A 13,735-nucleotide genomic window follows, 5' to 3' on the forward strand; every position below is an offset into this window, starting at 1 on the left:
TATATGGCGGCACGGTGGCGCAGTGGGTAGCGCTGCTGCCTCGCAGTTGGGAGATCTGGGGACCTGGGTTCGCTTCCCGGGTCCTCCCTGTGTGGAGTTTGCATGTTCTCCCCGTGTCTGCGTGGGTTTCCTCCGGGCGCTCCGGTTTCCTCCCACAGTCCAAAGACATGCAGGTTAGGTGGATTGGCAATTCTACATTGGCCCTAGTGTGTGCTTGGTGTGTGGGTGTGTTTGTGTGTGTCCTGCGGTGGGTTGGCACCCTGCCCAGGATTGGTTCCTGCCTTGTGCCCTGTGTTGGCTGGGATTGGCTCCAGCAGACCCCCCGTGACCCTGTGTTCGGATTCAGCGGGTTGGAAAATGGATGGATGGATAGATATGAAATGTGCTATATTATCGATAGATAGATATGAAAGGCACTATATTATCACTAGATAGAGATAGATAACTATGAACTATATTATTGATAGATATGAAAGGTGCTGTATTATCGATAGATAGATAGATAGATAGATAGATATAGTGCCTTTCATATCTATCTGTCTATCTACTATCTAGTGATAATATAGTGCCTTTCATAGCTATCTATCTAGTGATAATATAGTGCCTTTCATATCTATCTATGTATTTTATAGTGCCTTTCACATCTATCTACTACAGAGTGCCCTTCCAATCTATCTATCTCCCTATCTTTCATTAACCAGTAGGTATCACTGGAAAACAATGTTAATCCTTGGAGAAGAAATGTTCCATTAGGAGGCCCCAGAACTTTGCTAGAGGGGACATTTCCCATTCGTTCTGCCAAATCGAGCTGTGAGATTTAATGTCTTGTGGTTCATCTGAAAAATAAACAAAGAACAGGAAATTTGAAAAATGTATCTTTTTATTTTTTCTTGCATAAATATATGGCACATACAGCGTCACAGTCTGAATTGAGTGCCAGATGCATTTTGCGGAGTAAGCAAAGGCTGCCTGTATTGAGGGTCCTGCCACTGGGTGGCACTAACAGTTATTCTGACTTTACATTTCAGGTGGCACTGATCCACTGGACTTTGCTGACACCACTCCTCTCTCTTAACATGCAATATGATTGGCTGTTAGTGAGAAAAGCGCTATATAAATGTAAAGAATTATTATTATTAACATTCAGATCTGAACAGTGCTCCCGGTGGCTGATCTTTTAATTACAGGTAGTTTCAAACAACAAGATTACAGCAGTGAGGCCAAGCCTGTAGACCTCAGTCTGGGTCAAACATGGGCGTTCTGCATGTGCAAGAGAGGAAGGTCCAGGCACTGCTGCAGGAACAGGCAGTGGTGCTCAGCTCTCCAGCTCCTACCTCCTAAAAGGTAATCGGTTCTGGAGACGTACTTGCACCTCCTCATCCCAAAGAATACACGACATCCTGCAATGCAGCTAACAAGAGCACCTTGACCGTTGAGTTAACGGCTCCTCCAAACGCAGCGGGGCTCCCACAGTCAAGCCATACCAGCCGTTCCTCACTGGGATCTTACCAGCCATAAACAGCCGGTAGATCTCTCTGGTGAGGTTCTCGAAGGCAAGGTCCACGTTGAGGTTCTCCTTCGCTGAGGCTTCAGTGTAGCCCGCCATATGTAGCTCTTTCGCAAGACCTTCAGCTTCCTCCCGGCTCACCTCGATGTTTTCCTGCAGGTCGCTCTTGTGGCCGACCAGCATGAAGACCATCATGCAGGGCTTCACGTACTCCGTCACTTCCTTGTGCCAGTCCCGCACCCGCTCAAAAGTGTGCCGCTGGGAGAGGTCAAACACCAGGAGGCAACCCACTGAGTTCCTCATGTAGGATTTGGCAATGGACCTGGGTTTGGGGAAGGAAAATAAATAAATATATTAAAAAAAAATATAAAGATCAGGTAATGAGCTGGGGGGGTTCAGGTAGTGGGGGGCCTGAAGCAAAATCTGTCAGCGTTTATCACATGTAGTGCCAGTCTATGTGTTATACATGGCCTGTCACATCAGTCTGTCTATCTATCATATAGTGCCTTTCCTAACTACTGTATTTATCTAACTCTTGTTTAATGCCTATCACATCTTTCAATACCTCTGCTAGAGAGATTTGAAAGGCACTATATATCTATTTATATGTACTGTATATACTGTGTGTTTGTCTGTGTATCTACAACTGCTTAAACAAACTAAAGGACCACTTTGAAAACACATCAGATCTCAATGTGGAAAACCTCCTGCTGGGTATCTCTACTGATACGCCGATGTGCTAGGAACGAAAGGATGGCAGCCACATCATCTGATGGAAATGAAAATGATCAACCGACAGAGGGAGGGCTCAATTCAAAGAGACCCCGAAAACCAAAGGGAACAAAATGATGCAGCGGCAGGCAGGCAGGCGAGTCCATTTGGCCGAAATTTCATTGCAGCAACTCCAAATCATACTTGGTAGTTTGTATGGGGGGAAATGCTCCTAATGAGATGACGGATGGTGTCCTGGGGGATCTCCTCCCAGATCTGGACCAGGACATCACTGAGCTCCTGGACAGGCTGAAGCGTCGGATGGACTGACACATAATGTCCCACCCAGAGGTGTTCTATGTGATTGAGGTCAGGTGAGTGAGTGAGGGGTTGGGTTGACACTCCATGGGATCAATTCTTTCATCTTCTCGCCACATGAGGCCGGGAGGAACCAGCGTAGGGTCTGACAATGGGTCCAAGGATTTCATCCCAATACCTAATGGCAGTCCAGGTGCTGTTGTGTAGCCTGTAGAGGTCTGTGTGTCCCTCCATGGATATGCCGCCCCAGATATACCATCACTGACCCACCACCAAACGGCTCATGATAAACAATGTCACAGGCAGCATAATGTTCTCCACAGCTTCTCCAGACCCTTTCACGTCTGTCACATGTGCTCAGGGTGAACCTGCTCTCATCTGTGAGAAGCACAGGGTGCCAGTGGTGGACCTGCCAATTCTGGTATTCAATGGCAAATGCCAATCGAGCTCCATGGTGCCCACTAGAGGATGCCCACTTATGAAGTCTGTTTCTGATTGTTTGGTCAGAGACATTCACACCAGTGGCCTGCTTGCCTGCTGGAGGTCATTTTGTAGGCTCTGCCGGTGCTCATCCTGTTCCTCTTTGGCCAAAGGAGCAGATACTGGTGGGTCCTGCTGGTGGGTTAAAAGTGTTCCTTTTAATTTTTTGGAGGAATATACTGTATATATAAATAAAATATGGGCCAAACTATACATGTGTTAATAGAGATTTAAAAGACACTTTATATCTATCTTTGGGATACTTAGTGCGTTTCAAGTTTATGAGTTTATCACTTAGGATCTTTCATTATGGAGTATTATATACTGCCTTTCATATCTATTTAACTATCTTTTATATAGCACCTTTCACATGCATCTATCAATATCTGTGCATTATTTATCTAGCTGTCTATCTGTGGGTTACATGGCGCCTGTCACATCTCTCTGTATCTTCATCGTGTAGTCGCCTCTGTCCAGATATACAGTACATGTACAGGAGTGTTTCTTTGTGCCAGTCCCAAGCCTGGATAAATGGGGAGGGTTACGTCAGGAAGGCCATCTGGTGTAAAATTTTGCAAAATCAATATGCAGACAGATGATCCGCTATGGCAACCCCTAACGGGAGCAGCCAAAAGAAAAAGAGGAGTTATTGAAGAAAGCACTACTGTATATACAGAATATTTATGTGAGCTATGTAGTGTTGTATACATCTATCTATCTTTACATGCGTTAGTGAGCGAAATCAAAGGCACTATACATTGATCAATGCCTCATATAGTGCTTTTCATATCGCATCATGCCTTTCACCTGTGCTACCTTTCATATCTATTATATAGTGCCTTTTACAGCTATTTAAATATCTCTTATATAGTGTCTTATCTATCTATCTATCACTCCTAGAGATATAAAAGACACTAGGTTCTATAGTGCCTTTTACATCTGTATCTGCCTATCTGTATTATATATAGTGCCTTACTGTATCTCTGGCTGTACATGTATTACAGATATTGAAAAGTCACTATATATCTATCTATGGGTTATATAGCACCTTTTAAGTCTATCACACGGTGCCTTAAACTATTATCTACTAGCATTCATATCTGTTTATCTGTACATTTTGAAGTACTTTTCATGTATTTATCTTTCATTACTTTTGATTCTGGTGGTCTGTCTAGCATTGTTAGCCCACATGTTGATTTTTGTGTTGCATAGCTGATAGTCGTCTAATAAACACACGTCAACCTAGTGGTAGACAGAAAACTAAAAGATAGAATTAGACTAACAGCTGTGAAAGGCACTAGATAACACATTGACATATCCATACATACATCTTCCATCCATCCAATATCCAACCTGCTGTATCCTAACTACAGGGTCACGGGGGTCTGCTGGAGCCCATACCAGCCAACACAGGGTGCAAGGCAGGAAACAAACCTTGGGCAGGGTGCCAGCCCACCGCAGGGCTCACACACACACCAAGCACACACTAGGGACAATTTAGGATCACCAATCCACCTAACCTGCATGTCTTTGGACTGTGGGAGGAAACTCACACAGACACGGGGAGAACATCAAAATTCCATTCAGGGAGGACCCAGGAAGCGAACCTCAGGTCACCTTACTGTGAGGCAGCAGTACTGCCCACTGCATTCATACATCTTTCAAACCTGATTCTCCAGAGCAGGGTTGTCATCTTCTTATCTCAGTATGTCAGCGTTTCTCAACATGTATTTGCGACCCGAGTTTTCATAACAGTTTTAATCACGCCCCCCCCCCCCCCAACTTTTTTTGAAAGGAGCCCACTAATACCAATTTGTTCTTTTTTAATTAATGATATGTCATAGATGCATATTTTATTATACCTACTTAACTTTTATCGACATTTATCTAACTCTATATTTATTTTTCTAGTATCAGAACGTAGTTTAAGTTAATTTGTTTTGGTTTCAATAGATGGATTTTTCATATTTTCGATTCTTGTTTTCTTTTTTTCACATCTTTGCGCCCCCCTTTTTGTTACTTCACGCCCCCCTAGGGGGCCCGCCCCACAGTTTGAGAACCAATGCTGTATGTGTTTTTTAGCCAATAGTTTCTAGTGTGTTTGCTATATAATTAAACTCATTGATGCAAAAGGTGCTATAGAACACAGAGCTTATGTTATTGTTATATCCTTAATGTGCTTTTTAGCTACTATTTTTTTATGAAAGACTGAGAAAGATGCTAAATAATTAAATAGACAGATGCCAAAGAGACACTGTACTCTGCACAGATGAAGCGTTTGGCCTTGTCCTAATGTGGCTAATATTTATTAGTGTTTGCTATGAGAGATGCTATTTAATTAGGGAGATGCGAATGGCACTCTATAACACCGACCATCTCATTGTTATCTCCTTATGTGCTCTGCAGGTTGGTTTTGCTAGGGTTTGCTGTGAGAGGTGATCATTAGATCAAAGTGAAAGTCAGGAGATATGTCGTAATTAAATTTCCCCTTGGGATTAATAGAGTATCTATCTATCTATCTATCTATCTATCTATCTATCTATCTATCTATCTATCTATCTATCTATCTATCTATCTATCTATCTATCTATCTATCTATCTATCTATTATATAGTGCCTTTCACATCTATCTATCTATCTATCTATCTATCTATCTATCTATCTATCTATCTATCTATCTATCTATCTATCGTGCCTTTCATATCTATCTATCTATCTATCTATCTATCTATCTATCTATCTATCTATCTATCTATCTATCTATCTATCTATCTATCTATCTATCTATCTATTATATAGTGCCTTTCATATCTATCTATCTATCTATCTATCTATCTATCTATCTATCTATCTATCTATCTATCTATCTATCTATCTATCTATCGTGCCTTTCATATCTATCTATCTATTATATAGTGCCTTTCACATCTATCTATCTATCTATCTATCTATCTATCTATCTATCTATCTATCTATCTATCTATTATATAGTGCCTTTCATATCTATCTATCTATCTATCTATCTATCTATCTATCTATCTATCTATCTATTATATAGTGCCTTTCACATCCATCTATCTATCTATCTATCTATCTATCTATCTATCTATCTATCTATCTATCTATCTATTATATAGTGCCTTTCACATCCATCTATCTATCTATCTATCTATCTATCTATCTATCTATCTATCTATCTATCTATCGTGCCTTTCATATCTATCTATCTATTATATAGTGCCTTTCACATCTATCTATCTATCTATCTATCTATCTATCTATCTATCTATCTATCTATCTATCTATCTATCTATCTATTATATAGTGCCTTTCATATCTATCTATCTATCTATCTATCTATCTATCTATCTATCTATCTATCTATCTATCTATCTATCTATCTATCTATCTATTATATAGTGCCTTTCACATCTATCTATCTATCTATCTATCTATCTATCTATCTATCTATCTATCTATCTATCTATCTATCTATCTATCTATCTATCTATCGTGCCTTTCATATCTATCTATCTATTATATAGTGCCTTTCACATCTATCTATCTATCTATCTATCTATCTATCTATCTATCTATCTATCTATCTATCTATCTATCTATCTATCTATCTATCTATCTATCTATTATATAGTGCCTTTCACATCTATCTATCTATCTATCTATCTATCTATCTATCTATCTATCTATCTATCTATCTATCTATCTATCTATCTATCTATCTATCTATCTATCGTGCCTTTCATATCTATCTATCTATTATATAGTGCCTTTCACATCTATCTATCTATCTATCTATCTATCTATCTATCTATCTATCTATCTATCTATCTATCTATCTATCTATCTATCTATCTATCTATTATATAGTGCCTTTCACATCTATCTATCTATCTATCTATCTATCTATCTATCTATCTATCTATCTATCTATCTATCTATCTATCTATCTATCTATCTATCTATCTATTATATAGTGCCTTTCATATCTATCTATCTATCTATCTATCTATCTATCTATCTATCTATCTATCTATCTATCTATCTATCTATCTATCTATTATATAGTGCCTTTCATATCTATCTATCTATCTATCTATCTATCTATCTATCTATCTATCTATCTATCTATCTATCTATCTATCTATCTATTATATAGTGCCTTTCACATCTATCTATCTATCTATCTATCTATCTATCTATCTATCTATCTATCTATCTATCTATCTATCTATCTATCGTGCCTTTCATATCTATCTATCTATTATATAGCGCCTTTCACATCTATCTATCTATCTATCTATCTATCTATCTATCTATCTATCTATCTATCTATCTATCTATTATATAGTGCCTTTCATATCTATCTATCTATCTATCTATCTATCTATCTATCTATCTATCTATCTATCTATCTATCTATCTATCTATCTATCGTGCCTTTCACATCTATCTATCTATCTATCTATCTATCTATCTATCTATCTATCTATCTATCTATCTATCTATCTATCTATCTATTATATAGTGCCTTTCACATCTATCTATCTATCTATCTATCTATCTATCTATCTATCTATCTATCTATCTATCTATCTATCGTGCCTTTCATATCTATCTATCTATTATATAGTGCCTTTCACATCTATCTATCTATCTATCTATCTATCTATCTATCTATCTATCTATCTATCTATCTATCTATCTATCTATCTATCTATCTATCTATTATATAGTGCCTTTCACATCTATCTATCTATCTATCTATCTATCTATCTATCTATCTATCTATCTATCTATCTATCTATCTATCTATCTATCTATTATATAGTGCCTTTCATATCTATCTATCTATCTATCTATCTATCTATCTATCTATCTATCTATCTATCTATCTATCTATCTATCTATCTATCTATCTATCTATCTATTATATAGTGCCTTTCATATCTATCTATCTATCTATCTATCTATCTATCTATCTATCTATCTATCTATCTATCTATCTATCTATCTATCTATCTATCTATTATATAGTGCCTTTCACATCTATCTATCTATCTATCTATCTATCTATCTATCTATCTATCTATCTATCTATCTATCTATCTATCGTGCCTTTCATATCTATCTATCTATTATATAGCGCCTTTCACATCTATCTATCTATCTATCTATCTATCTATCTATCTATCTATCTATCTATCTATCTATCTATCTATCTATCTATTATATAGTGCCTTTCATATCTATCTATCTATCTATCTATCTATCTATCTATCTATCTATCTATCTATCTATCTATCTATCTATCTATCTATCTATCTATCGTGCCTTTCATATCTATCTATCTATCTATCTATCTATCTATCTATCTATCTATCTATCTATCTATCTATCTATCTATCTATCTATCGTGCCTTTCATATCTATCTATCTATTATATAGCGCCTTTCACATCTATCTATCTATCTATCTATCTATCTATCTATCTATCTATCTATCTATCTATCTATCTATCTATCTATCTATCTATCTATCTATTATATAGTGCCTTTCATATCTATCTATCTATCTATCTATCTATCTATCTATCTATCTATCTATCTATCTATCTATCTATCTATCTATCTATCTATTATATAGTGCCTTTCACATCTATCTATCTATCTATCTATCTATCTATCTATCTATCTATCTATCTATCTATCTATCTATCTATCTATCTATCTATCTATCTATCGTGCCTTTCATATCTATCTATCTATCTATCTATCTATCTATCTATCTATCTATCTATCTATCTATCTATCTATCTATCTATCTATCTATCTATCTATCTATCTATCTATCTATCTATCTATTGTGCCTTTCATATCTATCTATCTATTATATAGTGCCTTTCACATCTATCTATCTATCTATCTATCTATCTATCTATCTATCTATCTATCTATCTATCTATCTATCTATCTATCTATCTATCGTGCCTTTCATATCTATCTATCTATCTATCTATCTATCTATCTATCTATCTATCTATCTATCTATCTATCTATCTATCTATCTATTATATAGTGCCTTTCATATCTATCTATCTATCTATCTATCTATCTATCTATCTATCTATCTATCTATCTATCTATCTATCTATCTATCTATCTATCTATCTATCTAACACTCCTTTGTTGTCTTTGCATTCCCTGTGACAGGCGCTATATAAAGTGACAGGTGGCCCTGTTTGCTTTGTCCCCTTTGGCTCCTCCTTCCTCTCTTGTGAATCTCCAGGGCACACAACCTAAAAACATAAGGGAAGGCGCGGCCTTTCGGAGAAATGTCTGCGGCCCACCGGCTGAACTCGTTTAACAGACATTCATTCCAACGCGTGTTGTTATCGTGCACTTACAAGAGTGGACATGGCGTCTTTCAGTGGAGAGATCTGCCCCAAAGCCCTTTGTCCTGTATTTATGGGGGACAGGCAGCCCCTCACCGGTTTGTATTTATTATTATTTGCCCAACGACTTCCTCCAAGGTGGCACAGTTGGTTTGATTTGTTTTGTTTTTTTCAATTGGAGCACAGGGAGTGCCTTAGTGATGTCACTACTAGAGTTTGAACCCACAACCTCAAGGTTTGAAGTCCACAAGCCTTACCCACTACGCCACTCTGCCTTAAAAGTCTTCAGGACTGCAGGTGTTAAAGAAGTGGCGCCTCTGGGGTGGCAGCAGGTGCCACCAGACAGTGCCGTCTGACACCAGCTGCACACATTCGAGTTAATTCTGCCTGGAGTTGGGGGGGGGGGGGGGTCTTTACTTATATCGGGTACCCACCTGAACCTCTCCTGGCCCGCCGTGTCCCACAGGAGCAGTTTGATCAGCACGCCGGGGTCGAATTCCAGAAAGCGCACCTTGAAGTCGATGCCGAGCGGTGACTGACTCGACTCGTCAAACGTGCCGTCCGTGTAGCGCTTCAGCAGGGACGACTTGCCCACGAACGAGTCTCCCAGGATGACGACCCCAAAGCGGAAGTTCCAGGACAGCTCCATCGATCGGATGAATGAGAGTGAAAGTGAGTGTCTTGAGAGGGATTCGTTGGCAAGGGACCGAGGGAAGCTGTTGCTGCTTCGATTATCAGTTTTCTGACAGCAGGCACCGGCGGGGCGGCCCACGCCTGACAGATAAGCCGCTCACACCCGTCCTGCCAGTTCAGCCTGTCATTCCTGGACTCTTTGAAGCCCTTGTGACTTCCCCATGAAGCTGTTGCGCTATTGCCGCTTGGCATCAAGAAGCGTAAAGCAGAGGGATAGGCGCGGCGCCCCTTCACGTCTGCCATTGTGTGCCTAAGGGCATGGGCGTCGACTTGTCATACACATTATGGGGGCAAATAATTACAGTCTAGGACATGAAAACAAATAGTCCAACAATAGCAACAATTATAATCCTCAGATTTGAGTAGTATAGGAGGCACACGCGGCAAAATAAAAGTAAACGATTATCGCGATAACAGGATTGCTAAAGACGGATTTAATTACAGCGTAAGTATCCCTAAAACTTGCGTTAAAACTCCGTAGTACGAGGGTGTTGTACCGTGTTAGCCATTATGAATGTAGAGAAAAGCCAAGCAAAATGACACCTTTTATTGGCTAACTAGAAAGATTACAATATGCAAGCTTTCGAGGCAACTCAGGCCCCTTCTTCAGGCTGCTATCCATCCTGCGGGGTTCACCACCACGCGTGACTTTGACTGATTCCCCACATCACATTGGCTAACAAAACCTTTACTAATGGGCGGGCGCTCGCGGGGAAATCTCTGATGCCGCGCACTGATTGGATGGGGAGTTTGCCTTCTTTGCGCTCTGTGGAGCGGCGTCGCTGCGGTGCTCTCGGAGCAGTACCATCCATCCATCCATCCATTTTCCAACCCGCTGAGTCCGAACACAGGGTCACGGGGGTCTGCTGGAGCCAATCCCAGCCAACACAGGGCACAAGGCAGGAAACAATCCTGGGCAGGGTGCCAACCCAGCGCAGTGGCACACACAAACACACCCACACACACTAGGGCCAATTTAGAATCGCCATGTCTTTGGACTGTGGGAGGAAACCGGAGCGCCCGGAGGAAACCCACGCAGACACGGGGAGAACATGCAAACTCCACGCAGGGAGGACCCGGGAATCGAACCCAGGTCCCCAGATCTCCCAACTGCGAGGCAGCAGCGCTACCCACTGCGCCACCGTGCCGCCCCGGAGCAGTACCGCCGCTCCCTATACGCAGAGTACGCAGTCTGCGTAGGGCACCAACTCCCAGGGGGGCACCATCCCAGCTGCTCAAAAAAATCGTTTTTATATATTATAATAATAAATTAATATTAATAATATACATATACAAATAAACAAAAATATAAACGTATATATTGCATTTTACGGTGAACCGTTTGAATGAAGTTTTATTTTGGCCCCTATAGTAGGTGTTTTTTTTATTATTTTATTTTTACTTCCGTAATATTTGGGGGAAGGGGCACAAAAGTAAATTTCTGCTTAGGGCACCCATTTGGCCAGCAGCGGCCCTGTCTCGCAGTACCAGTTGACCCTCTCTCTTGACATCGTAGTGATGGCCGATTGGAGTCACTGTACTTAGTTAGCTCTTTCGATCTAAACGTTTTCAGTCAATCGATTCTTCTGATTGATTTGTTTGATTCGTTTTAAGGATTGGACACTGGCGTTTAAGTAAAGTCCGTTGGGGAGGAGTGAGGCTCCACTTGATCGCATCACGATCATATCCTTTAATAATTCATACATCTCTCTCTCTCTCACACACACACACAAGGCTGATTCTTTGCTCTTTAACAAAATAGTGCGACTCGTTTACGGGTATCCAATAAATGAGAAGCAGGTGACTCATTCTTGGGAAAAGATTTGTGTGAATTAATCGAGTAAGAACCATGTGATTTGTTTTTCCGTAATGATTTGTTCACAAATCGAATGAGAATCATGCAACTCTTTCACAGGGATCAAAAGAACAAGAAACGTGTGATTCATTCACGGGCAATGATTGAGTCACCTGACATTCTGTTTAGCCTTCTAAATTCACTGTCGGGAAGTCGATAGCTTAGAGTCCACTACGACTCCTAAGTCCTTCTCATGAGGCGTACTCTCGATATTCCAGCTGTCCATGGTGTATTCAAAGATAACATTTTTCCTTCCTATGTGTAATTCTTTACATTTACTGACATTAAATTTCATCTGCTACAAGTCTGCCCAAGCCTGTCTGCTGTCCATGTCCTTCTGTGATGATATAACGGATTCCAAATTATCTGCTAATCCACCTATCTTGGTATCACCTGCAAACTTTACCAGCTTGTTACTTATATTCATATCTAAATCATTTATATTTATTAAAATTAACAGCAGCCCCATCACTGCCCCCTGCTGGTCACCACTCTTAACATCTGCCAGTTCTGATGAGGTTCCTCACACCCTCATCACCCTCTCCTTCCTGTGTCTGAGCCAGTTCTACACCCATCTAAAAACATCACCCTGAACTGCCACTTCTTTTAGTTTGATGCCCACCCTCTCATGTGGCACCTTATCAAATGCTTTCTGAAACTCCAGATAAATAATCTCATCTGCTCCACTTTGATCATATCATTTTGTTGCCTCCTCATAGAATTCCAGCATGTTAGTAAAACACGACCTCCCTCTTCTGACCCAACACTGACTGTTCCTAATAACTTCTGTCCTTGCCAGGTGTTGCTCAATCTTATCCTTAATAATTCCTTCCATTAATTTTCCTGTGATGCATGTTAAGCTTACTGGCCTATAGTTGCTTGGATCTGCCCTGTCACCCTTTTTATATAATGGGATGATATTTGCCATTTTCCAGTCCTTCGGATTCTCTCCAGTGCGCAGTGACTTCCTAAGGGTTTATATTTGTACTCGCTAGCCTCCTTAAGAACTCGAGGATAAATATTATCTGGTCCTGGTGATTTGTTTGATTTCAGCTTATTTAATCTCAGCAGCACTTCTCTACAATTTCCAAATCCTTCAGTACCTCCTTAGTAGTCCCTGTTACTGCTGTGAGGTTATCCACTTGCTCACTTGTGAACGCCTCAGAAAAAATGTAAGTTTAGGGCATTCTGGATTTGCTAGTTTGTTTTGGCTGTTGCATGGGTGATTTCCCAGGATTCCTTCAGAAAGTGTAATGTATGACATCATCAGCGTGACCAATTAAAAGTTCCCCACTGACACTTCTTCTGTATCCGACATTCAGCCCCATCCATCTTCAGGGCTGCCACCGTAATATCAAATTCTCATGAGACGACGTCACAATTTGATATCTGAAAACTCTCTTGTGCTAAACGTAATGAAATTATTTCAGCGAGATGATATCAGGTGTCATGTCTCACTTAGGCTAGAGGATCAAATTAATATTTTATGTCTTGTCTGTTCATTTTTGATTATATGCATCATTTTTTATTTTTTTTTTGTTCGTATAGTATATAAGCTGCCTTTGCTATGTTTCATGTGTTTTGTGGGGGATCCCCCAAGAGGTGTCGTCACCTGGTAATCACCGCCCTATGATCCCAGAGGGTCTCCCGCAGTTCCTGGTGGTTCATTATGAATGTGCTGAGGTGTGGTCTGTTCTTGTGCTTTTTGTGATTTTTTCACAAATTTTCTGATTTGTTGGAGTTTTGAACTTTTGCTCCG

The 13,735-nt window shown here is 39.8% G+C and overlaps 2 protein-coding genes across 3 annotated transcripts in view; one reads left to right on the top strand and one right to left on the bottom strand.

Moving 5' to 3' along the window:
• clic5a (chloride intracellular channel 5a) overlaps window positions 1-13,735 on the top strand; it is a 1,193,419-nt gene that overhangs the window by 659,381 nt on the left and 520,303 nt on the right. The window lies entirely within an intron of this gene.
• LOC114647769 (ras-related protein Rab-39B) lies at window positions 867-10,533 on the bottom strand. The gene is made up of 2 exons (XM_028796395.2): window positions 9,863-10,533; window positions 867-1,829 (listed from the first exon to the last, which is right to left on the bottom strand). Exons 1-2 carry the CDS (start codon window positions 10,075-10,077, stop codon window positions 1,412-1,414), a joined length of 633 nt encoding a protein of 210 aa, XP_028652228.1. The 5' UTR covers window positions 10,078-10,533; the 3' UTR covers window positions 867-1,411.

Source organism: Erpetoichthys calabaricus, chromosome 3, assembly GCF_900747795.2.
Source record: "Erpetoichthys calabaricus chromosome 3, fErpCal1.3, whole genome shotgun sequence".
NCBI lineage: Eukaryota > Metazoa > Chordata > Cladistia > Polypteriformes > Polypteridae > Erpetoichthys > Erpetoichthys calabaricus.